Source organism: Neoarius graeffei, chromosome 1, assembly GCF_027579695.1.
Source record: "Neoarius graeffei isolate fNeoGra1 chromosome 1, fNeoGra1.pri, whole genome shotgun sequence".
Lineage (NCBI taxonomy): Eukaryota > Metazoa > Chordata > Actinopteri > Siluriformes > Ariidae > Neoarius > Neoarius graeffei.
Genome location: NC_083569.1, coordinates 118,069,757 through 118,097,473, shown reverse-complemented (window position 1 = coordinate 118,097,473; position 27,717 = coordinate 118,069,757). Strand labels below are relative to the sequence as shown.

General features: G+C 40.9%; 1 protein-coding gene across 1 annotated transcript in view; it reads right to left on the bottom strand.

The window, feature by feature from the left end:
• Nucleotides 1-27,717, bottom strand: part of ptprn2 (protein tyrosine phosphatase receptor type N2) — a 573,154-nt gene that overhangs the window by 354,585 nt on the left and 190,852 nt on the right. The window contains exons 4-5 of the mRNA XM_060920656.1: nucleotides 12,411-12,522; nucleotides 6,175-6,271 (exon numbers count right to left, since the gene is read on the bottom strand). Coding sequence (XP_060776639.1) covers nucleotides 6,175-6,271; nucleotides 12,411-12,522 — 209 coding nt within the window. The remainder of the gene's footprint in view (nucleotides 1-6,174; nucleotides 6,272-12,410; nucleotides 12,523-27,717) is intronic.

Genomic DNA, 27,717 nt, shown 5'->3' with positions numbered 1-27,717 from the left:
TCCATCATGATTGTGTGTTAATCATTAGAACAAGTATAATGAGTGAAAAAAAATGTCTTTTTTGATTCCCAAGCTGCCCACATCTTTAATGTGGTAAATCACACAAAAAAAAAAAAAAAAACCACTGGCAAACTATACATCAACCAGTTCCATGGTCACATACACAGGGAACACATTACCCATGTTCCATGAAGCCATGGAGGTCATTATGGCATCAGGATGCCTTTATTTATCAGTAAAAGGTGCCAAATTGGCTATTTGACAAATGCCAATCTGTTAATAGATGAAGACCAGACAGAGAATGATCTCGGACAAATAAAAGACACTTGCTCAGCAAAAAAATTGCAAAGATTTTCTACAAGAGCTCCTATATGTACTGTATTGCATACAGTATTCACTTAGTGGCCATGTTCTGAGCAATTTATAAAGAATTAAGATAATCCCTGAGGAGTAAAACTGATACTTGATATGCTTTCGTGTGTAACTCTAGCTTAAGTAAAACCCAGAGCAAAGGTAATCAGAAGCACCAAATAATTGTTCAAAATATGACATGAATGCTAATCATGGGTGTAAACATGTGAGTGTGTGTCTGTTCATGAAGTAAACTAATCTAAAAACTGTCATAGTTTCATGTTTACACCTTGCACTTTGTCTGTAACATGACAAGCTATGTGGGATTTTTTTTCTAATAAACTTCAAGAGAAAATAGAAGGGCATTCAGTTGAGTCCATACCTCCACCAAACCACATATTACAACATCAAAATCGCATTGCTTGAACCTTGGATAATACTAAAGCTGTCCACCAAATTTCATGTAAATCCATTTAGTACTTTTTGAGTTACATTGGGAAAAAACAAAAAAGTCCTGGATCCACAGATATATCTGAATCAGAATTTATTGTCATTGTACTAAATACAACAAAATTAAAAGCTAACCTTAAAGTGCAAGACCACATAAAAATAGAACAAGACCACACTGGGAATAGAACAGACAAAAGAAAACACCCACCCACACAAGACCACATAAAATAGAACAGTACTCAGAACATATAACATGCACAACATACATTACAAAAGTGCATATTGCATTTGTACTATTGCACTATTGAGATGGATAAACTAATAATAGCTAATAAATAATATAGAACAGTCAACAAGGAGTGGGGTTAGTCCATGTTAGCATTCAGTAGGGTTATGGCTCTAGGGATAAAACTGTTTTTGAGTCTGTTAGTCCTGGACCTGATGCACCTGTAGTGCCTCCCCGAGAGCAGCAGGTCAAACAAATGGTGGCTCAGGTGAAAACTGTCCTTAACAACATTCCTCGCTTGGGTGAGGCAGTGAGAGTTGTAGATGTTGTCCAAGGTGGGGAGAGTGTGGCTGATGATTTTCTGTGCTGTCTTACCCACTCTCTGCAGCCTCTTCATGTCTGCTTCAGTGCAGCTGGCGTACCACACAGAGATGCAGTATATCAGCAGGCTCTCAATGCAGGATCTGTAGAAGGTCTCCAGCAGCTTAATATCCAGGTTGTTCTTCCTGAGCACCCTCAGGAAGTGTAGTCGCTGCTGGGCCTTCTTGATAACTGTCGTGGTGTTTGCAGACTAGGAGAGGTCCGCAGAGGTGAAGGTGCCAAGATACCTGAAGGTATGAACCCTTTCTGTTGGACTTGGCCATTTCCCCTCTCAGTAGAAAAAAAGGATGCCATTTGACTGACATGTACTCCAAATCAGGAGAACAGTGGCTGTCTATTATGGTGCTGTTATTAGACCAGTTATTATGCACGTAAATACAGAGCCCCCCTCCTCTGCTCTTACCCGAGTCCCGGTTTCTGTCACAGCGGTGGAGTATGTGGTCTGCTAGCTGCACGATAGCATTGGGGACTTGCGGGTGAAGCCAACTCTCCATTATGATCAGGACGCAGCAGTTATGGATGAAGCAGTTCCCAGCAAGAAGCAGTCCATTTTGGGACCATGGATCTGGCGTTGGTAAGTAATATGCTGGGAAGAAGAGGCTTGTAAGGTTGTTTCCTGAGTTTAGCCAGTATATTGTGTGTGCGCGGTGAAAAACACTCAAAACCAGTAACTTGCATTGAAAACTGATGTCCAGCAGGTCTTATCAACTGTAGCACCGGTCTGCAGAAGTATGTGTAGATGGAAGACACACAAAAATGGAGAGCCTAGAGCCGCTGTGAACATGTGCACCGCCATCTTACATCTGGCTATAATATGAGCACCATCACATACATATCTGGATTTGCATCAAATTCTAACCAATTGTTCCTTGGCCTGAAGCTCACCTTTCCACCACATTTCATCCAAATCCATTCACAACTTTTTGAGTTGCGTTGCAAAGAAACAAAAAAGTCCTGGATCTGCATCCATATCTGGATCCTGGTTCCACAAACATATCCGGATTTGCATCAGAATCTAATCAATTGCTCCTTGCACCATGGCCCACCTTTGCACCAAAGATCATCAAAATCCATTCATGACTTTTGAAGTTACGTTGGGAAAAGCCAAACAAATGGAAGTGGAAAAAAAACTCCTCTAACACAGTTGGTGGAGATACAAAGAGAGGCTGGTGAGGGAACGACTGTTTATAGCTGCTGTAAACTAAGGCTACATCCACACGACAACGGCAACGAGATGTTATTTAAAAATATATCGCGTCCAAATGGGCAACAATCAGTAAAATATCAGGTCCATATGGCAACGCAACGCTTGCTGAAAACGATGCAATACACATGCCACACCTCTAGGGGCGCTGTAAGACGGTCCCTTCGGAGACACCAGAACAATAGAAGAAGTAAGGACGCATGCACATAAACTATTATGCGCGAGACTTCATATTAGCCACAAAGTCAGGAAAATCTGTTTGTAAAAATACATTATAATGACCAAATACAATGAAAAGTATTTTTCCAGTCTCACCTGTGAAAGGTAATCCCATGTGATCTCGTTTGGACGGCAAACCTGTTGGTACAGTTAAACGCAGCTAATCTTTATTCTCCGCTTTGACCTCTCCAAAATGGCGGCGAGGATGACATGATTCTACGCGGAAGGCAGCGTCTTTAATGGTCCGGAATAAATTGAATGATACATGTTGATGGATTAATTTGTTGTTTCTCACCTGTGAAAGGTAATCCCATATGATCTCGTTTGGACGGTAAACCTGTTGGTACAGTTAAACGCAGCACATGAATCTTTATTCTCCGCTTTGACCTATCCAATATGGCGACGAGGATGACATATGATTCTATGCGGAAGGCGGCATCTTTAATGGTCCGGAATAAATTGAATGCTACACGTTGATGGATTACTTTCTTCTACGCCCTTTTTGAGGAATGTATTGTAGGACTTAAACCCACATCTGAAGAGGTAAGATCGCTCCTTTTTTTTCCCCTATTTTTGCTGGCGGGATTGACTCTGCCCTAAGGGCAGAGTCTCTCTCTCTCACTTTGCACCATTACACAATAAATATTCACAGTGAAAATATTTTGTAAGCGCGTTTCATGAACCAAGTTATAGGATTTGTTGACAACTCGCATCGAGTTCGTTACACTTCTACCCGGCGTGAAGCACTCACAGTCATGTGGTTGTGACGTCATCGTAAACAAATCCGTTCTACTCATCCAGACGACTTCACAACGGCAACGTTGCCAGATCTTTCCACTCTGGAACCCGTTCTCAAAAAGATTGCATTTTGGGCACCCAAAACGCCGGTGCCGTGTGGACACCAGGCCTAAACGATAAGCAATTGTATCGGAGTCACCTGAATCTGTTGCCGTGTGGACAGGGCCTAAGTGATAGCAGGAACTAACATCTCACAGAACATTAAAAGTAATTATGAACTGATCTAATTTAAATAATTAACTAAAAATTGTAATCGTGGCTATAATTGCTGTGGTATAAAAGCAATAAAACACTCCAAGACATGCTGTCATTGACAAGTTTAACGTTTAAATGTCAATTAATACATGTTCCTTTCCCGTGTTACTTACTGCGCTAACATTATTGATACTTTAGTCAATCTAGGGTTAGTGTATGTTTTTAAGGGATATTTAACTTGACACACTAACAATATTGAGCTTACAAATATTCAGATGTTTCTCTTATTTTGATCTAGCAACAGAATTTGAGCTCATTTGAATGAAAAAATAAATAAATAAATAAATAAATAAATAAAAGAGTTTCCACCTTAAATGCATTTTTGTTTCAGTTTGAGTAACTTACTGTTGAGTATTATAGTACATTTGAGAAAAATAACGTATTATTTTTTGATAAATGTTGAAATAAAAGGCAGACAGTAGCATGGCGTTACACTCGATGCAGTTCTGTATCAGTGTGTGTGAGAGTGTGCGAATGAATGCTGATATAAAGCATGTGTTCCTGCACACACTGGAACAGCAGGGTGGATTTCCATACCACCTCCAAAAGCGCTGTGGGGGACTGTTGTTCATCAGAGCTCTGAACTATTCAACCCCTCCATCTTTTCTGCTCTTGGACAGCTGTTTCCAGTCTTTGTGTCGTCTCCGTGGTTTCCACCTCCAGCTGCATGAGAACAAACCTGAGCGCTTTCTCGAATATTTAATATTCATCAGCGTATTGTGCGACTCCAGCATGCAGTAGGAGTCCCTGATATTTATTTACATCAGCATTACAGCAGGGCTTTAACTCAAGGTTAAAATCATATGCATAGAACATGTGACAAGTGTATTTCAAATAGATATGCCTTGAAAATGCACACAGGGATAGAATGCAGGAAATAAAACCATATTTTCTACTTGTAGGAAAATGTACATGTGAAAATAAATGAGTCATATTCTTTTTTTAAAAAATCACATTTGGAAAAAGATTAATTTTGTAAAGAAAATCACATGTGGAAATCAAATATTAAAAAAAAAATCCTACATGAAAATAAATTGTGTTAAATCATATGTGGAAATAAATGAATCCTATGTTTTTTTTTATTTTATTATTTGCTTTTATAAATAAAAATAATCAGTTTTTAAATCACATCAAAATAAATGAATCATATTGTTTTAAAAAAAAATCACATGCAAATAAAAAATAAATCTGGAAATTAATGAATTGTGTATAAAAAAATCACGTGTAAATAAAAATAAATGAATCAAATTTTTAAAAATTACATGTGAAAATAGATGAATTGTGTAAAAATATAAATAAACCTAAATGAATCATATCTTTAAAAAAATTACTTGCGAAAATAAATTGTCAAAATCATATGTGGAAATAAATGAATGAATCATGTGGGTTTTTTTATCATGTAAATACATTTTTTATTTTTATTTACAGAAGAAAATAATCATATATAATATCAAAATAAATGAATCTTATGTTCTAAAAAATTTAATTGCATGCAAATGAAAAATAAATTTGGAAATAAAAGAATTGTGTGGAAAAAATCACCTGTGTAAATAAAAATAAATGAATCACATTTTTTTTAAATTACATGTGAAAATAAATTAACTGTGTAAAAAAAGTACATGGAAATGAATTAATTATGTGTAAAAAATCACAAATAAAATATTTTTTAAATCTATATAAATAAAAAAAATCACATGCAAATTAAAATAAGAATCTTTTTAATTACATGGGAAAATTCACTTAAAAATAAAAAAATATATTAATATAAATAAATATTCATTAAAATATTAAAAAATCATATGTGGATGATTCATGTGTCAAAAAATTATGTAAATAAAAATAAATGAAGCTTTTTTAATTAATATGTGAAAATAAATGAATTGTATGTAAATTGTATATCTAAAAACAACATTTCACAGTTTCACATGTGAAGTTTATGTGTGTTTTCTTTCAGGTTATGTAAAATGCTGATGTTATTAGCGATGCTAACATGGTTGTAAAAGTGAATAAACATTTGAGATCATTATAAATGTATTTAGAGAACATAACTCAAATACGCTAACACTGCTAACAGTGAAGGAGATGACGGTGTGCAGTTAGAATGCAGTCAGTGATGTAATGCTAACTCGGTAGTTACAGCATGAGCGGTAACATAGTGCAAAATTTGCAAAATAAATTTGTTTTTCTAAAAAGTGTTAGCTTTTAGTGTGATTCACTCCCCCTCCCAAGTTGTCCATAGCATTTATCACACTGTTTCAGAGAACACAAAGGCAGATGTTTTAACCCTCACCTTTCCTTGAAGGCCCTGTTTGTTGGACATGATATCCGCAGGTAAGAAGCCAAGTTCCTGTAGGTACTTCCTGTTGTTGCTATCACTATTCTGAGCTCTATGGAAAAACAGCAACAACAGTGTCATTAATTCAGGAATGTAGACCAAAAATATCCTGTTATGTCACTAATCATTCCATCATCACATCATTCTACCTCTTGATATATTCAGTTCAACTCTCATAAAAACAATAACCATGGAGCCACAATGCTAATCTGGCTCACAGATTATTCTTACTCACTCACTTGACTTCAGATTCAACTGTCCAAGTTTCAATTCCAACACACAGGAACGCAATGTACTGAGAAAGCTAATGAGGGGACTTGGTTCTTCCCAAATACCAAAGTGCTTTAGTCAGAACTATAATTCATCTCATCTCATCTTCATCCACTTATCCGGAGCCAGGTCACGGAGGCAGCAGTCTGAGCATGGAAGCCCAAACTTCTCTCTCCTCAGACACCTTGGCCAGCTCCTTGGGAAGAACACTGAGGTGTTCCCAGGCCAGCCGAGAGACATAGTCCCTCCAGCGTGTCCTGGGTCTTCCCCGGGGACTCCTCCCAGGGGGACATGCCTGGAACACCTCCCCAGGGAGGCATCCAGGAGGCATCCGAAAGAGATGCCCGAGCCACCTCAGCTGATTCCTCTCGATGTGGAGGAGCAGCGGCTCTACTCCGAGCTCCTCCCAAGTGATTGTGCTTCTCATGCTATCTCTAAGGGAGCACCGAGCCACCCTGCGAAGGAAACTCATTTTGGCTGCTTGTATCCGCGATCTTGTTCTTTCGGTCATTACCCAAAGCTCATGACCATAGGTGAGAGTCGGAACATAGATCAACCGGTAAATCGAGAGCTTTGCCTTTTGGCTCAGCTCCTTCTTCACCATGATGGACCGGTAAAGCGACCGCATCACTGCAGAGGCTGCACTGATCCGCCTGTTGATCTCACACTCCATCCTTCCCTCACTTGTGAACAAGATCCCAAGATACTTAAATTCCTTCACTTGAGGCAGGACTTCTCCACCAACCTGGAGAGGGCAAGCCACCCTTTTCCAGTCGAGAACCATGGCCTCGGACTTGGAGGTGCTGATTCTCATCCCAGCCGCTTCACACTCGACTGCAAACCACTCCAGTACATGCTGAAGGTCCTGGTTTGAAGAACCCAATAGGACAACATCATCTGCAAAAAGCAGAGATGAAATCCTGTGGTTCCCAAACAGGACTCCCTCCAGCCCCTGGCTGCACCTAGAAATTCTGTCCATAAAAATTATGAACAGAACCGGTGACAAAGGGCAGCCCTGCCAGAGTCCAACATGCACTGGGAACAGGTCTGACTTACTGCCGGCAATGCAAACCAAACTTCTGCTCCGTTCATACAGGGACTAGACAGCCCTTAGCAAAGAGCCCCGAACCCCATACTCCCAAAGCACCCCCCACAGAATACCATGAGGGACACGGTCGAATGCCTTCTCCAGATCCACAAAGCACATGTGGACTGGTTGGGCAAACTCCCATGAACTCTTGATCACCCTATGAAGGGTATAGAGCTGGTCCAGTGTTCCACAACCAGGATGAAAACCGCAATGTTCCTCCTGGATCCAAAGTTCAACTATCGGCCAAATTCTCCTCTCCAGTACCCTGGAGTAAACCTTCCCAGGGAGGCTGAGAAGTGTGATTCCCCTATAATTGGAGCACACTCTCCGGTCCCCTTTCTTGAAAAGAGGGACCACCACCCCAGTCTGCCACTCCAGAGGCACTGTCCCCAACCGCCACGTGATGTTGCAGAGGCATGTCAGCCAAGACAGCCCCACAACATCCAGAGACTTGAGATACTCAGGGTGGATCTCATCCACCCCCGGTGCCTTGCCACCAAGGAGCTTGCAAACCACCTCAGTGACTTCAGCTTGGGTAATGGACGAGTCCACCTCTGAGTCATCAGCCTCCGCTTCCTCAATGGAAGACATGATGATGGGATTGAGGAGATCCTCAAAGTATCCCTTCCACCACCCGACAATATCCCCAGTCGAGGTCAACAGCTCCCCACCTGCACTGTAAACAGTATTGGCAGAGTACTGCTTCCCCCTCCTGGGGCGCCAGATGGTTTGCCAAAATTTCTTTGAGGCCGACCGATAGTCCTCCTCCATGGCCTCACCGAACTCCTCCCAGTTCCGAGTTTTTGCCTCCACAACTGCCTGAGCTGCGGCACACCTGGCCTGTCAATACCCATCAGCTGCCTCAGGAGTCCTGGAGACCAACATGGCCCAATAAGACTCCTTCTTCAGCTTGACGGCATCCCTTACTTCCAGTGTCTGCCACCGGGTTCAGGGATTGCCGCCACAACAGGCACCGGAGACCTTGCGGCCACAGCTCCGAACAGCCACGTCAACAATGGAGGCAGAGAACATGGTCCACTCAGACTCAATTTCCCCTGCCTCCCTCGGGAGCTGGGAGAAGCTCTCCTGGAGGTGGGAGTTAAAGACCTCCCCGACAGAGTGCTCACCATATGTTTGGGCCTGCCAGGTCTGTCTGGCTTCCTCCTTCACCAGCGGATCCAACTCACCACCAGGTGGTGATCAGTTGACAGCTCAGCCCCTCTCTTCACCTGAGTGTCCAAGACATAGGGCCAGAGATCAGATGAAACGACAACAAAGTCAATCATCAACCTCCAACCTAAGGTATCCTGGTGCCACATGCACTTATGGACACCCCTATGCTCGAACATGGTGTCTGTTATGGACAAACCGTGACTAGCACAGAAGTCCAATAACAAAACACCACTCAGGTTCAGATCGGGGAGGCCGTTCCTCCCAATCACGTCCCTCCAGGTGTCACTGTCATTGCCCACGTGAGCATTGATATAATTCGGTCTAACTCTATAGTGCTAGCAGATGAGGAGACTTGAGAAAGTTTTCAGGGCTTTCCTTTGAAGTAAATAGTTGGTTAAAATCACATTGCTAAAGGGGGGTTTGCTAATTCAGAACAAGAGATGCTCAGGACATTTGCGTGCAGTTTGTCCAGAAGGATGCTAGAAGTTAGCTAAATCCCTGTGCTGATTTTAGGTCACTAGCAAGAACCTCCTGAGGTAAATTTAGCTAGCAGTAATGTCCTGTGTTAACTTCAGGCATCTAGCAGTAATCTCTTCTGGTAAATTTAGCAGACAGTGGTAACTTCACCTAGCAGTGACTTCTGCCGCTTTTCCACTACAAACGCGGCTGAGCCGTGCCGTGCCGAGTCGAGCTGAGTCGGGCTGAGCGGGGCTGTTGGAGTTGCATTTCGACTACAACCGCGCTGAACCGTGCTGGCTGGAAGTGGGTGGACACATTGGGTGGAGTTAGCGAAAGTGGGTGGACGTCATGTGATGTCGTTAAGCAGCGCAAACAGTGACATCAGTGACAGTGGCGGAACAAGTCAGAGCCGGGCCGGGGGCGGGGCAAATGACCGGGCCCTTTATTAAAGCTTATCATAACATCATTTTAGGCTACAAAATGTCCGCAACTGCGGTGTTTGCCAATTTCAACACTACCGGGTGCAACTATGTTATTTAGTACATCAAGTCCTTCAAACGAACATGTAACTCAGAAACAAAAAACATTAGGATACTGTACATGGCTCATAATAAAACATCAATAGCCTATACTGCGCACATTATTTGAAGGGCATACGAATGAGCGCTCAGAGGTTGCAACGGTGACAGGAAGAGTCAGAAATGAAAGGAGGGCGGTGCAAACCTCACTGAATGCACTGTGTTTACCAATTTCAACACTCCGGGGTGCAACTATGTTATTTTGTACATTAAGTCCTTCAAACGAACATGTAACTCAGAAACAAAAAAAACATTCGGCGACATACTGTACATGGCTCATAATAAAACATCAATAGCCTACTGCGCGCATTATTTGAAGGGCATACGACGAGCCTTGCGCTCCGCGAACTCGTGCACGATGCTCTGTATGTCACTGATTCAGTGATCTTTTAAGCGGTAGTCTCACGACCCGGAGAGTAAACAATAAACATGGAGGACATGGAGTCGTTAGTGTTGCTGGTCTTGGTGCTGTGGCTTGTTGTCACCGACAATGCCAACAGATACTGGCAAGAGCGTATAGATGAGGTGAGGCGCATAAGGCTTCAGAAATTCTCGTAATTCATAATTATTCTCCTTCCGGGTTTGCGGTGTTTACAGATCCCAGCGCGCTCGCGGGGCGTGTGTGGGCATGTGAGGACACTCCTCCTCACCAATCAGTGCACAGGGGAGTGTCTGCTCACGCCCCCAGCCTCAGTCGGCACGGTTTGGCTCGCTTCAGCCCCACTCCAAAACGGTGCGAGTTTTAGGGGCTAAGCAGGGCTGAAACGAGCTGAGTCATGCTGGTTTTTGGTAGTCGAAACGCAAGCCGTGTCGGGCTGAAGTGAGCTGAAGCGAGCTGAAGTGAGCTGAAAAAGGGTAGTGGAAAAGGGCCATTCCTGTGTTAACTTTAGGCATCTAATAATCATTTGGGGTAATTTTAGCTTGCAGTAATCTCTTCTGGTAAATTTAGCCAGCAGTAAACTCCTGTGGTACAGTTTAATATCTAGCAGTAATCTCTTGGGATAACTGTAGCAAGTTTTAATATCTTCGGTTAAATTTATCTAGTAGTGGTAACTTTAGGTATCTATGAGTAATCTCTTGGGGTAAAATTATGTCACAGTAACTTTAGTTAGCAGTAAATTCCTGTGGTAACTTTAACTAGCAGTAACTTTCTGTGGTAAATTTAGCTAGCAGTAATTTCCTGTGGTAATTTTAGGCATCTAGTAGTAATCACTTAGGCTAATTTTAGCTTGCAGTAATCTGTTAAATTAATCTAGTAGTGGTAACTTAAGTTAGCAAAATGTTCCTGTGGTAAATTTATCTAACAGTAACTTCTTGTGGTGACTTTAGCTAGCAATAACTTCCTGTGGTAAATTTAGGTATCAAGCAGTAATCTCTTGGGGTAAACTTATGTCACAGTAACTTTAGTTATTCGTAACTTCCTGCGGTAAATTTAGGTATCTACCAGTAATCGCTTGGGATAAATTTATGTTGCAGTAACTTCCTGTGGTAACTTTAGCTCACAGTAACCTCATGTGATAACTTTAGCTATCAGTAATTTCCTGTGGTAACTTTAGGCATTCAGTAGTAATCGCTTGGGGTAATTTTAGCTCACAGTAATCTCTTCTGGGAAGTTTATCTAGCAGTAACTTCCTGTGGTAGCATTAGTTCACAGTAAACTCATGTGATAACTTTAGCTATCAGTAATTTCCTGTGGTAACTTTAGCTTGGAGTAACTTCCTGTGGTAAATTTAGGTATCTAGAAGTAATCTCCTGAAGTAAATTTATGTCGCAGTAATGTCAGTTATTAGTAACTTCCTGTGGTAACTTAAGCTAGCAGTAACTTCCTGTGGTAACTTTAGCTAGCAGTAACTTCCTGTGGTAACTTTAGTTTGCAGTAACTTCCTGTGGTAAATTTAGATATCTAGAAGTAATCTCCTGAAGTAAATTTATGTCACAGTAACTTTAGCTAACAGTAACTTCCTGTGGTAACTTTTGCTAGCAGTAACTTCCTGTGGTAACTTTAGCTTCTTGCAGTAACTTCCTGTGGTAACTTTAAATTGCAGTAACTTCCTGTGGTAAATTTAGGTATCTAGAAGTAATCTCCTGAAGTAAATTTATGTTGCAGTAATGTCAGTTATTAGTAACTTCCTGTGATAACTTTAGTTAGCACTAATTCCGGTGGTAAATTTATCTAGCAATGGTATGTGTCAACATCAGATAGTTTAGACCTGTAACCTCCTGCTGTAACTTTAGCTAACAGTAACTTTCTGTTGTAACTTTATCTAGCAGTAATCTCCTGTTGTAACTTTAGTTGGCTAGCAGTAACCTTCTGTGTTAACTTTAGCTAGCTAGCCAGATCAGCATGATAATATATTCTAACGTAATACAGAAGGTATAGAAAATGTGATAACTTTGCATACACTTAAACCTTTTAACACAGTAACTTCAAACATGTTTCTCTGGAATGCACATTTATTTATGTATTTATTTTTATTTTATTGTAATTGATTACTAAAACTCAATGAATGAAATGGCAATGGCAAATTTTAACATGCTAGCACTTGTAATGTAATATTATTTAATATGTTTTTTTTTAAGTTTTTAAAAAATTGCCTCAAAACACAAACTCATCAACTTACCGTAACTTGGGAGCTGGAAAGTTTTTACTGAGGCGTTGCAGGGGGATCTTAGGCAACCCTAGCAGTTCTCTGGATATTATCTGCTGTGTAGCTTCATCCTGCCATGTATAACCTGCCATCCAAAATACAGCAAGTCAGAGCTGAACAAACAGAGCACAAACTAAACAGTGAACAAAGAAGCATCATTAGTAGAAACATCTGAATATTTGGAAACAATTTTGTCGTCATGTTCATATTTGAGACATTTTTTAACCAGACACATTAGCGTAAGAATCTTGAGCCGCAATGCTAACTATTCTCATTCCTTTCATTCAGTTAATATTTCTGACATTCCTGGATAATGAGAAGGAAATGATGTGTGAATATGACACACACACACACATACATACGCTCACCGGGAAAAGAAGAAACCAAGCCGACAAGACCAGTTAATGTATTGTTAAGTTCAGCAACAGAACAAAACCTCACAATAGGAAACTTTGCTTCATGACAAAACTCTTACGTTATTTATCAAGTGAACACTTTTCCCTTTACACAATATTATTACTTTTTTTTCTACTCTTTTATGGGTTCCATACTTTGTAAACCAACCTTGAGTGTTAGAAAGGTTGAATGAATGGTTTAATAAATTGAGGATTTGCACTTTATTTTCACAGTTTCATAAATATTTTATCTCATTGTGGGTCCTATGGTGATGGTGATGAATGCCATCCCATTTTCCCATGTTTGTTTTTGGTTTCAGTTATAGTCCTGTCTTGTCATTGATTTGCTGCCTGAGTGTGTTCACCTGTTCCGTGTTCATTGTTAACTAATTGGCCTTTGTATATTGTTTTTTGCAAAGTCTTATTAGTTACTTCAAGTCTCAGCCTCGTTCTGTGTCTTCTTTTGCTTCCTGGTTTTGTGTCCTGCCTCATCAACTCGTCGCACGTTCCACTTTATAATTTGTCCTTTCACAAATGAAAAACTTTTTCAGAGAGATTACGTTGCTTAGCTGTTTGAAAAGTTTAACTTAAGCGGATCCACTTATTTATTGTGAAGGAAATTTCGAGCAAACTTCATTAGAAGAGCTTTCTCTGATGTCTCTCATGTTCTCTACATCTTTAATGTTCCAGTGTAAGAGCTGTAGTTTTGAATTTTAATCATTTTAATTATATAGTAATATTTTTATTGAAGGAGAGGTTTAACAGATGTGCCATTATAAGTGAGTTTGGAGTAAACAGTGAAGAAAAATGTGGAAATATATGGAAATTCTTGTTCAGGCTAATCACATACAGTGGAAGCAAAAACAGTTGAAAAACAATGGAGTGTCTTAAAGGTTACTGTAAAATAATAATAAACCAACAGCATGAGAACAATGGAAAAGTCTCATCTCATCTCATTAACTCTAGCTGCTTTATCCTGTTCTACAGGGTCGCAGGCAAGCTGGAGCCTATCCCAGCTGACTACGGGCGAAAGGCGGGGTACACCCTGGACAAGTCGCCAGGTCATCACAGGGCTGATACATAGACACAGACATCCATTCACACTCACATTCACACCTACGGTCAATTTAGAGTCACCAGTTAACCTAACCTGCATGTCTTTGGACTGTGGGGGAAACCGGAGCACCCGGAGGAAACCCACGCGAACACGGGGAGAACATGCAAACTCCGCACAGAAAGGCCCTCGCCGGCCACGGGGCTCGAACCCGGACCTTCTTGCTGTGAGGCGACAGTGCTAACCACTACACCACCGTGCCACCACAATGGAAAAGTGAATCAGTGAAAAATATTTCACTAATCACGCAGTGTTTCAGAGTACGTCATGAATCGGAGATCCTGTAAACCCAGTTAATAACTTGAAGTCCATTTGATAGAGTTCATACCTCCGCCAAGCCACATATTATCAACATCAAAATCAAATCACTTGAATGTTGAATAATAACTAAAGCTGTCCACCAAATTTCATCCAAATCCGTTCACTACTTTTTGAGTTACTTTGGGAAAAGATGAAAAAGGTCTGGATCTGCATACATATCTGGATCCTGGGTCCACAAACATATCTGGATTTGGATCAAAAGCTAATATTTTTTTCCCTGGCCCATGGCCCACCTTTCCACCAAATTTCATCCAAATCTGTTCAGTACTTTTTGAGTTACATTGGAAAAAGCCAAACAAACAAACAAATGGAGGCGAAAACATAACCTTCTCCAACACATTTGGTAGAGATAATGACCTGGAAATAAAAGTGACATCAAAAACACATAGTTAAATGAAACACCGTCATTAATTTCTCTTTTGCATGAGCACCACAACTCATTAGCATGCTTTCCAAAGAATGTTGGGTTCAGTGATTTGTTGAAACCATGATGAGTATCATTTCTCTTTGTTGAATAACTAATAACGTTAAATTACAATATTCTGTTGGTTGTGGTTTTACCGCTGTTCTGTTTATCTAATAGATCACTGGAGTCCTTTTTTTTTAAATAAAACATGATTTTGTCAAAGGAAAATGAACTCAATATGTCAATCAATCTTTATAAATTAAGAAGATTGCTTCACTTTGTCTGATTTTCCTTTTCTAGTAGGAGTGGAAAGAGTTAATATTTACAGAGTAACAGTACTAATTGTTATTAGCATCACCAAAATTTCATTTCCAGGTTGCTGTAATTCAAGGTTCTTCTGTAAGCACACAGTGAACAATATCACGATTGTGCATCAGCCTGCTGTTGAAGTCTGTTCTCCATCCTCTCGGAGAAGCTCATTTAAAATCTACACCATGTTCAGGGACACTCATGTTGGCAGGTGGGAGTGTAAATAAGAGATGAAGGAAATGGGACTGACAATAAAATATCATATTTTTGTTGCTGGTTTGCAAACACCACTGGCTGTTATTTCACCTTGTGTCAGTCACATCAACACGACCTGAACACCATGTCTGCAATACAAATATCAAAATACACTGTTTATTAGCCATAGCAGTTCTGTTAACTGTGTTTCATTGTTTCATATTCATTTCACCACAACACTGTGGGATTCTGGATTGTGATTGGTCAGAAGATGTTAGTGTATGTTTATATTAATTCGAATATGTGCCAACATTCTATGTTATCGTTTCCATAGTAACAGCGTATTCACAGGGGCTTCACTGACAAATTGGTGATCTGACATCTTCAGGGCAGAGGAGATGTTTATGCCTCTTTGTGGTTTCTCTGTTTCTCGGTAATGTAATAATTGGCAATTCTGTTTTTATTTCTTTGTCTTATTAACTTCAAGAGAGAGAAAAAGAGAGGCTGGTGAGGGAATGACTGATTATAGCTGCTCAAACATAACTGAGAACAGGAACTAACTTGTGTCACAGACATTCTACAAGAATGCATGTAGCTATAAATGGATAAAAAGTATGAGGCATTGTTCCATTAAAAAAATGTACCTGTTGGCAAATTGCTGTAGTATAAAATGAATGAAACACTTGCAGATGTTCTGTTATAAGAAAATAATCAATGTCGGCGTGATACCACGAATTCCACTCCATCACACCATGCCACTGTTGATTTTTTTTTTTTATTAGAGGACAACACTCAATGTTTTATTCCTTATTTAAAACAGAGATGTCTACAAGAAAAAAAAGTTGTCATTTCTCAAATCCTAGTAGTAACAGATTTTCTTCAGACCTGGTGATGTTAATATGTATCTTTTTCACTCTTTGTCAGTGCCTATAGTGCAGTTTTCATCCATGCCATCATGCTGAAAGCGAAAGCTGCCTCTTGGCAGAATCGTCTCTTCATGTATTGACCCAGTGAGTCAGTTGGAACGATTAAAGAGCTGAAAGTCTGCCGAGGCTTGCCAAAACAATTTTGCATCCAGGCAGGAAGCCTGCTCTCCATCTCTCCCCCCAACCCCCAGACCTGATGAGCCTCTGGCCACAAAAAAAAAAAAAAATTCCATAACATGCAAAAATAAATTATAAAAAATCCAGCACAGAGATGGAAAGAAAACAAAAAACAAAACATGTTGGAGACGAGTCCCGCCCCCGTATGTCATCTTTTTTGAATATTTTGTTCCTTGAGAACATCAGTAGGCATTGTTGAGAGGTTTTCTCGCCCACTGCTCATGCTGTAACGTCCACTCAGACGTGCTCGAGATGCTCCTGGGCGTGCGTTGGAGTGAGAGGTCAATGACTGAGAGCAGCATTAAAGGAGGAATTGATGCATAGCAATGTGGCATACCAAGATCATCTCCTGAGGCATGTCTGGACTTCATTGGCTCTCGATTAGCAAAAGACACATCCGCAATGATGTGTTTACATAGAAACCTGATGAAGGGTTGTATATTTTAATTCAGAAGGCTGTAAGTGGGATTGGCAAGAACATCGGAGTACATGAAGTGCCAGCTGGTATAAGTGTACTAGCTGCATTAAGCCCTGATACAAGACAGTGATATAAGGTTACATTTTTATCACTAACATCAGATTATTTGGTGTTTTAAAGCAAATTATTTTGGATTTTTGCAAAACAGTGCAACACATAGTCTGATGAAGAAGGTCATGTACTTCTATGAATCTATATTTAATAATAATAATAATAATAATAATAATTCACGGTGGTGTAGTGGTTAGCACTGTCGCCTCACAGCAAGAATGTTCTGGGTTTGAGCCCCGTGGCCGATGGGGGCCTTTCTGTGTGGAGTTTTCATGTTCTCCCCGTGTCTGCGTGGGTTTCCTCTGGGTGCTCCGGTTTCCCCCACAGTCCAACGACATGCAGGTGAGGCTAATTGGTGGCTCTAAATTGACCGTAGGTGTGAATGTGAGTGTGAATGGTTATTTGTCTCTATGTGTCAGCCCTGTGATGATCTGGCAACTTGTCCAGGGTGTACCCCGCCTCTCGCCCATAGTCAGCTGGGATAGGCTCCAGCTTGCCTGAGACCCTGCACAGGATAAGCGGTTACAGATAATGGATGAATAATAATAACAACAAAATGTATTTCTACTGCATTCTTTATTTGAGGCAAATCTCAAAGTGCTACAAAGTAAAAGGTAGTGTTGTAGTTGAGACCACCTAAACCAAGACCAAGTCATGACCAAGACCAAAGTGTATAGAGACCAAGACAAGACCAAGACTTTGAGGGGTTCAGATCAAGCCAAGACCAAGACCAAGGCAGGGCGAGACCGAGTCAAGACCAGGACCAGGCCAGTGTGTGTGAAGGCGTGGGGGAGAGGTGACAGTTATTAACAGGAAGAAATTTTTCAAATTAGCAATGAGTCACATTATTGGTGTCATTTGAAGCAGGAAATTTTACATCCAATCACAATAATAATGTGAACAAATAAATCAGACAATGCACAGACAATTTAGTGAAATCCCCACAGTTGTGGTCTTGACTGGGCTTGAAATAAAATCCTGAGTCCTCTTTATCTGAGACTGAGACCTTCAAAAAGTGGTCTTGAGACTGGTCTTGAGTACCATAACACTCGTAAAAGGTAGAGGCTAGACTATAAAACTCACATAAAAAGTAAACAATCATGCAAGAGAGATATCAATGTAATTAACTCTTTAAAAAATAATAAATCATATAATATCATGGGGCGGCATGGTGGTGTAGTGGTTAGCGCTGTCGCCTCACAGCAAGAAGGTCCTGGGTTCGAGCCCCGGGGCCGGCGAGGGCCTTTCTGTGTGGAGTTTGCATGTTCTCCCCGTGTCTGTGTGGGTTTCCTCCGGGTGCTCCGGTTTCCCCCACAGTCCAAAGACATGCAGGTTAGGTTAACTGGTGACTCTAAATTGACCGTAGGTGTGAATGTGAGTGTGAATGGTTGTCTGTGTCTATGTGTCAGCCCTGTGATGACCTGGCGACTTGTCCAGGGTGTACCCCGCCTTTCGCCCGTAGTCAGCTGGGATAGACTCCAGCTTGCCTGCGACCCTGTAGAAGGATAAAGCAGCTAGAGATAATGAGATGAGATGAGATATAATATCATTAAAAAAATAAGTTTAAGCCATTTTAAAAAGAAATGTTTTCAAATTTCTGTTACGACAATTGAGTGTCATCAGCATACAGAAGCAGTGAAAAGATAATCCATGATTGCTGACGACATGGCTAAGGGGGAGTATTGATACAGGAAAGAGGATGGGCCTGAGGACTGATCCTTGTGGTACATGACAGGACACAGTGTGTGGATGAGGATTAGAGTCATAATAGGAGAGGAACCAGTTTAGGGCCAACTGAGAGAGCTAGATCACTATGTCAAAGGTTAAAGAAAGGTCTATTAGCACAAGGATGGATGGTAAAACATTGTCAGATACCATCAGTAGGTCACCTGTAAGTCTGACCCTGAGGAAGCCATGGCCTAAAAGTTAGAGAAATAGCCTTGGACCCATAGGGTTGATGGTTTGAGTCCCAGGACTGGCAGGAAAATAGATAGCTGAAGTGCTTTTGAGCAAGGTGCCTATTCCCAGATGCTGAGTATGTATGTGCTCGTTGTATGTCACTCTGGATAAGAACATCTGCTAAATGCTTGCAATGTAGTGAGCAGAGTGAAAGTCTGACTGAACTTTTCATACAGGTTGTTCAACTTGAGCTGAGTGGCAACCATTTTATCCAGCACTTTAGACAGAAAGGGGAGATTTGAATTGGGCTTGTAGTTGGACAAAATTTCTGGATCTAATGTGCTCTTTCTGAGAAGAGGCCTGATGATGGCAGTTTTGAGCAGTGGTGGAATCAAGCCAGATTGTAGAGAGCTGTTCACAGTTTGGGTGTTGAAGGAACCTATTTCAATATAGTTGTAAGAAAAGGATCCAGGGCACAAGTGGATGACTTCATGCTTGCGATGGTGTCCTGTGTCCTTCACCCTGTGTAACCTCAGCAAAAGAATGGAGATGCATGTACCCCTGTGGAGTGTAGACTGATGAATGACTGGATGGATGGGTTCCCAAAATGAATGCTAAAATCTCCAAGTAGAACAATGTTTGAAGACATTGTGCAGAGTGTAGTGAGAAGTTCATGTATCTCTTTGAAGAAACTTGATGTTGCTTTTGACAGATGGTAAATAACTCACAAATTTGAAACACTAGTGTTGCACCACACCCACTGACCCCAACTAACAAGCTCCTTTACGTCCTTTACCAAATAGTTTTTAACACAAAGTTATTACACACAAACACATTATAACACACACTCTGTGGTCCACAGGAACAATCATGTAGCTTTCCAATCCACTGACTAGCGCCAATAGCCAATAATGATGAGTGACAGCTCATCAACACCATCATGTGAAGGATCCAGCATGATGAAAGTCTTTTTTTTTCTAAAGCATAAAAGAAGGATGACAATCAATAAGAGTTCAGAGTAATCCTGATAGAGATGTCAGCTCAAATGAAAAATAGGTGATAATTTAAGGTAATTTACTGTGGCTGTATTCAAAGGAAAGAAGAAAATTGGAAATAGCAAAGAAGAGAAGTGAGATTTCTAACCAATCTCCTGCTCACTTGTACAGATCCTTGGCTACTGATGTTATACTGGTAGAGAGATATTTGCTTGTCTTGCCTTTCTAGATGTTGTACAGTAGAGTTGGTCACAAAATGGGAACTGCAATAAGTGCTACTAGAGGTCACTGGGTGTTGTGTTTTTGTGGTTTCTTTTTGGTCTGATTTTGTATTATTAGATGTTTATCTAGCGACCTGGCGTAGTATAGAGTAATGGTACGCTATGTTTGAAGTGTTTTCCTCTGCTCCTTAATGTGCGGTTTGCTGGCAAATGCTATCTGTTTGATTTGTTGGTGATTTGTAACGTTTATCAAAGTGCAGAATTAACATGTGGGTTAAAGGTGTGCTGCTTTGTGTTAATTGCTTTGTTTGTGTGTGCGCTTTAATCGGTACATTTGTTTAAGTGTAGATTTTGAGTTAGTTTGATTAATTGTTTGAGTATGAGATGTGGGAGTTTGTATGGGCTGAAAGTTGTAAATGAGATTTTTTTTAATGTGGATTATATAGTATTAGTAGTAGTGATATGTTAGCATTGGTATATTTAATGGTAGTATTAGTGCCTATTAATGTTGATGGTAATAATAACTTATGGCTTGATGCATGTTTATTATGTTTGGTTGCTTATCATGAGTTATGTATTGTTATTTATAAATGTTCATGAATGCTTATTTACTATGAATGCATTTTATTGCTTATGTTGTGCTTTACATTTGATCATTGAGTGTGATGTTTAATACTGCCATTTATGATTACTGTGGTGAGTGGGAAGACCAATAACTGTTTTAAAATGCTTCTAGTTTTTATTTTAGACCTGAAACTGTGCATTTTGTATTGTTTAGGTTTTTACCTGCTGCATCCACTCTTGTAATCATTACTGCTACAATAACAGCTGCTGCATCCATTCTTGCACTGCTGCATCCATTCTTGCAATTATTACAGCTGCAACCATTTTTAATGCTACTACAACTGAATGCAGAGATTGAATAAAACAAAGAAAAGTGGAAATTGAGCCGAGTAATTCCTGTGCACACCTTGGTCGCCCTTTCCGTGGGATAACGGAACGCTGGGGCAGAAGTGACGCTGCCCCATGTGTGAAGCAGCAGACAGGATGGGTACATGCTCAAAAAATAAAGTATATTATTGTACCTTTAGGGGTCAGATTCATTGGAGACAGCAAATCAGGAAGCAGAGTTGGTTAGTAAGGATGAGGTGAGGGCAGCCATGAAAAGAATGAAGACTGGGAAAGCAGTCGGACCAGATGGTATCCCGACTGAGGCTTGGAGATGTTTGGGTGAGACGGCTGTGGAGTTCCTAACAAGATTGTTTAATAAGATCCTAGAGAATGAGAAAATGCCAAATGAATGGAGAAAGTGTGTGTTAGTCCCAATATACAAGAATAAGGGAGATGTACAGAGCTGCAGTAATTACAGAGGGATAAAATTGATGAGCCACACCATGAAGCTATGGGAAAGGGTACTGGAGGCAAGATTGAGAAGAGAGGTAGCAATCTGTGAACAGCAGTATGGGTTTATGCCAAGGAAAAGCACGTTGGATGCAATTTTTGCTTTAACCTCCTAGGGCTTAGTGGTCACATGCATGGACAGCACTTTATGGAAATTCGGAACAAGAATCCACATATGTGGACATACTTTTTCTCTAAAAGTACATCTTATCAAAAGATGATGCTTAGTTTTTATTCTAATCAGGTTCTAATAAGCCCAAATAGCAAAGAGAAATAAAAAATGCATGTAAAAAAAAAAAAACAGCTTGGGCCTTAAGAGGTTAAGAATGTTAATGGAGAAGTACAGAGAAGGCCAGAGAAAGCTACATTGTGTGTTTGTAGACCTGGAGAAGGCATACGATAGAGTGCCGAGAGACTTGTTATGGTATTGTATGAGAAAGTGTGGAGTGAATGAGAAGTATATTAAAGTGGTGCAAGACATGTATGAGAACAGTGAAACAGCAGTGAGGTGTGCAGTTGGAACAACTGAATGGTTCAAGGTGAAGGTGGGACTTCATCATGGATCTGCTTTGAGTCCGTTTTTGTTTGCCATAGTGATGGATAGCTTGACGGACGAAGTGAGGCAAGAGTCACCATGGAACATGATGTTTGAGGATGATATTGTGATATGTGGTGAAAGTAGAAAGGAGGTTGAGTTGGGTTTGGAGAGATGGAGGTATGCATTGGAACAAAGAGGAATGAAGGTGAGCAGTAGCAAAACAGAATACATGTGCATCAATAAGAATGGGGATGAGAGTGTAGTGAAGATGCAAGGAGTAGACATAAAGAAAGTTGGTGAATTCACGTACCTGGGGTCAACTGTGCAGGAAAATGGGGGCTACAATAGTGAGGTGAGAGAGAGAGTGCAGGCAGGGTGGAGCAGTTGGAGAAGGATTTTGGGAGTCATTTGTGATAGGAAAGTCCCAGCAAAAGTGAAAGGTAAGATGTATAAGACAGTAGTGAGACCAGCTGTGATGTATGGATCGGAGACCGTACCCTTAATGAAGAGACGGGAGGCAAAGTTGGAGGTGGTGGAGTTGAGGATAAGGTTTGTGATGGGAGTGACAAGGTTGGACAGGATAAGGAACGAGCACATCAGAGGGACAGCACATGTGGAGAGCTTGGGAATTAAGCTAAGAGAGATGAGACTGAGATGGTATGGGCACATCCTGAGAAGAGATGCAGAGCATGTGGGAAGGAGAATGTTGAGGATGGAGCTGCCAGGCAAATGAAAATGAGGAAGGCCAAAGAGGAGATACATGGATGTGGTGAGAGAGGACATGAAAGTGGCAGGTGTGGTAGAGAAGGATGTGGAAGATAGGGAGCAATGGAGACGAAAGATCCGCTGTGGCAACCCCTAATCGGGAGCAGCCAAATGAAGAAGAAGACTGTACCTTTAGGGGTCACTGGGGCAGTACCCTCTAAGGTACTTATTTGTACCCTTTATATCCTGCTTGGGGAAGCCATGGCCAAATGGTTAGATAAACAGCTTTAGGACCAAAAGGTCGCTGATTTGATTCCCTGAACCAGCAGGACTGGTTCAAGTGCCCTTGAGCAACCCCCAGCTGCTCCGGCAAGAGTGGTGGCATACCTTGTGTCTGATTTTCCAGATTAAAACTGATGATGTGATTATCAGTTCAGGCAAGAACCCGACTGTAACTAAACTAACTAAACTTTTATTTACTGCTTGGGAAAATATATGTACCTTTTTAGTCCTAAAATATAGTTACCTTGGGGTCTAATAATGAGCCCTAGGGGGTACATTAGTGTACCCCTATCACTACACTGTTAGAAATAGGGGTATGGTAGGCGTCTGTTTCTGTCCCCCAAGGTGTACCTTGGGGGACAGAAATGGACTCCTAGTGTGCCCCTATTTCTAAGTGTGGTGATATAGGAGTTGCCATATTGGGCAAGTTCAAAAATAATCCACAGCTACCAAGATTGTGTTTTAGAGCAAAAAATCAGAAATTAAATTGAATACATTTACGCAAAAAAGGCAAAGCGCAAGTGCAGACAGAGTGTCTATAATGAACAGATTCATTTCTATTGTAAGATCTGTGGTAAATATTGTGAGAGGGGAAGAGGGGATTATCTTACTCGAGAATATCCATCTATTAGAAATGTGTGCGCACCACAGAAACCTTCTTGAGCAACAGAAGAAAATGAAAAGAAAGGTGTCCTAAACTTTTCCAATGCCTGAATACAATATTCTGGGCTGGTGTCAGAATGGAAAGCAAACCTAAGCAAAAGCTGCTGGACTGTATGCTGGATAGCTGACTGTATTTCGTCGAGTCTCAGCTGCCTATTACTGGGTTACTGTAAAAATTCACAACATAGTAATCAATAGCACAAGTGAAATAGTCTCTCGACTTCATTTTGTTTGAAGCTATTTCCTTATTAACAAAACAGATACAGATGCAGCATACAGCATCGAATTTCTCCTCTAATACATAATGTATCCTGTCAACACAACCTCCTATTGCAACATCTACACGTGGATTATTATGAGTATATTCATACAACCCCGATTCCAAAAAAGTTGGGACAAAGTACAAACTGTAAATAAAAATGGAATGCAATGATGTGGAAGTTTCAAAATTCCATATTTTATTCAGTATAGAACATAGATGACATATCAAATGTTTAAACTGAGAAAATGTATCATTTAAAGAGAAAAATTAGGTGATTTTAAATTTCATGACAACACATCTCAAAAAAGTTGGGACAAGGCCATGTTTACCACTGTGAGACATCCCCTTTTCTCTTTACAACAGTCTGTAAACGTCTGGGGACTGAGGAGACAAGTTGCTCAAGTTTAGGGATAGGAATGTTAACCCATTCTTGTCTAATGTAGGATTCTAGTTGCTCAACTGTCTTAGGTCTTTTTTGTCGTATCTTCCGTTTTATGATGCGCCAAATGTTTTCTATGGGTGAAAGATCTGGACTGCAGGCTAGCCAGTTCAGTACCCGGACCCTTCTTCTACGCAGCCATGATGCTGCAATTGATGCAGTATGTGGTTTGGCCTTGTGATGTTGGAAAATGCAAGGTCTTCCCTGAAAGAGACGTCATCTGGATGGGAGCATATGTTGCTCTAGAACCTGGATATACCTTTCAGCATTGATGGTGTCTTTCCAGATGTGTAAGCTGCCCATGCCACACACACTAATGCAACCCCATACCATCAGAGATGCAGGCTTCTGAACTGAGTGCTGATAACAACTTGGGTCGTCCTTCTCCTCTTTATTCTGAATAACACGGCGTCCCTGATTTCCATAAAGAACTTCAAATTTTGATTCGTCTGACTGCAGAACAGTTTTCCACTTTGCCACAGTCCATTTTAAATGAGCCTTGGCCCAGAGAAGACGTCTGCACTTCTGGATCATGTTTAGATATGGCTTCTTCTTTGAACTATAGAGTTTTAGCTGGCAACGGCGGATGGCACGGTGAATTGTGTTCACAGATAATGTTCTTTGGAAATATTCCTGAGCCCATTTTGTGATTTCCAATACAGAAGCATGCCTGTATGTGATGCCATGCCATCTAAGGGCCCGAAGATCACGGGCACCCAGTATGGTTTTCCGGCCTTGACCCTTACGCACAGAGATTCTTCCAGATTCTCTGAATCTTTTGATGATATTATGCACTGTAGATGATGATATGTTCAAACTCTTTGCAATTTTACACTGTCGAACTCCTTTCTGATATTGCTCCATTATTTGTCAGCGCAGAATCAGGGGGATTGGTGATCCTTTTCCCATCTTTACTTCTGAGAGCCGCTGCCACTCCAAGATGCTCTTTTTATACCCAGTCATGTTAATGACCTATTGCCAATTGACCTAATGAGTTGCAATTTGGTCCTCCAGCTGTTCCTTTTCTGTACCTTTAACTTTTCCAGCCTCTTATTGCCCCTGTCCCAACTTTTTTGAGATGTGTTGCTCTCATGAAATTTCAAATGAGCCAATATTTGGCATGAAATTTCAAAACGTCTCACTTTCGACATTTGATATGTTGTCTATGTTCTATTGTGAATATAATATCAGTTGTTGAGATTTGTAAATTATTGTATTCCATTTTTATTTACAATTTGTACTTTGTTCCAACTTTTTTGGAATCGGGGTTGTATGTCTGGGAGTAATTGTGTACTATCAACTGCTAGGGGCACTTGTGTGGGATATTTTAGGAGCACAGAAAAGTGCATGGCCCTTTTGAAAGCTTCGGATATAATAATAATAATAATAATAATAATAATAATAATAATAGAAATATATAATTCCTATTTGCTATCATCTAGAGATTGTGAGTTTGCTTATTGCATTGCACCATAAATCGTGAAGATTGTTTGGGGGTGGGTGGAGTAGTAAAAAAAGAAAGGGAGTAAAATAGAATGAAATAAATAGAAAAACAATAAAAATAAGAATAAAAAGTGATTATAGAGTGCTCTGAAGAATATACACAATATACTGAATATGTTTCTTTGTGTGCGTGTATATACTGTATGGATATATATATATATATATATATATATATATATATATATATATATATATTAGATTAGATTAGATTAGATTAGATTAGATTAGATTAGATTAGATAGAACTTTATTGATCCCTTTGGGAGGGTTCCCTCAGGGAAATTAAAATTCCAGCAGCATCATCACAGGATAAACAGAGAATAGAAAATAGAGAAAACTTCTAGATAAATTAAATTAAGTATGTACAAATACAAATATAAAAAAGAATAAGATATGGGAAAAGAAAAAAGAAAAAAAAAGTCCAGCAGGAGCGGTATTGCACATTTTATATATATATATATATATATATATATATATATATATATATATATATATATATATATAAAAATCTCCTTCTCACCCCCGGCGGGGGGTGGTGGGGGGGGTGGTATCCATGTCATCCTCAAGCTCGGGTCCTCTACCAGAGGCCTGGGAGTTTGAGGGTTCTGCGCAGTATCTTCGATGTTCCTAGGACTGCGCTCTTCTGGACTGAGGCTTCAGATGTTGTTCCTGGGATTTGCTGGAGCCACTCTCCCAGTTTGGGGGTTACTGCCCCAAGTGCCCCCACTACCACGGGGACCACACAACCCTTGACCTTCCACATCCATTCCAGCTGCTCTTTCAACCCTTGATACTTCTCAAGTTTCTCATGTTCCTTCTTCCTGATGTTGGCGTCAGCTGGGATCACCACATCTATCACCACCACCCTCTTCTGCTCTTTGTCCACCACCACTATGTCTGGTTGGTTAGCCAGGATCTGTTTGTCAGTCTGGAAGCTGAAGTCCCACAGAACCTTGGCCCTGTTGTTCTCAGCCACCTTCTGTGGTATGGCCCATTGGGACTTGAGTACTTCTATTCCATACTGGTTGCAGATGTTCCTGTATACTATCCCAGCCACTTGGTTGTGCCTCTCCATGTACGCTGATCCAGCTAGCATCTTACACCCTGCTACTATGTGCTGGACTGTTTCAGGGGCTTCTTTGCACAGTCTGCATCTTGGGTCTGATCTACTCTGGTAGATCCTGGCCTCTATGGCTCTTGTGCTTATGGCCTGTTCTTGTGCTGCCATGATTAGTGCCTCTGTGCTGTCTGTCAGTCCTGCATTATCCAGCCACTGGTAGGATTTCTTGATATCAGCCACTTCCTCTATCTGACGGTGGTACATGCCATGTAGGGGTTTGTCCCTCCAGGTTGTCTGTTCCTCCTCCTCCTCTGCACTCTCATCAGGGTTCTGCTGCCTGAGACATTCACTTAGCAGTTCATCCTTTGGGGCCATCTTTCTGATGTATTCTCGGATTTTCGATGTTTCATCCTGGACCGTGGTCTTGATGCTCACTAGCCCTCGGCCTCCCTCTTTCCGCTTAGTGTATAGTCTCTGGGTGCTGGACTTGGGGTGGAACCCTCCATGCATGGTGAGGAGCTTTCTAGTCTTGATATCTGTGGCTTCTATCTCCTCCTTTGGCCAGTTTATGATACCAGCGGGGTATCTGATGACTGGTAGTGCGTACATGTTGATGGCTCGGACCTTGTTCTTACCATTCAGCTGACTTTTCAGGACCTGCCTTACTCTCTGGAGGTATTTGGCTGTGGTTGACTTCCTTGTGGCCTCTTCATGGTTTCCATTAGCCTGTGGGATGCCAAGGTACATGTAGCTGTCTTGGATATCACCTATGTTGCCCTCTGGTAGGTCAATCCCCTCAGTCCGGATCATCTTGCCTCTCTTTGAGACCATCCGGCCACATTTGTCCAATCCGAATGACATCCCTATGTCATCACTGTAGATCCGGGTGGTGTGGATCAGCGAGTCTATTTCTCGCTCGTTCCTGGCATACAGCTTGATGT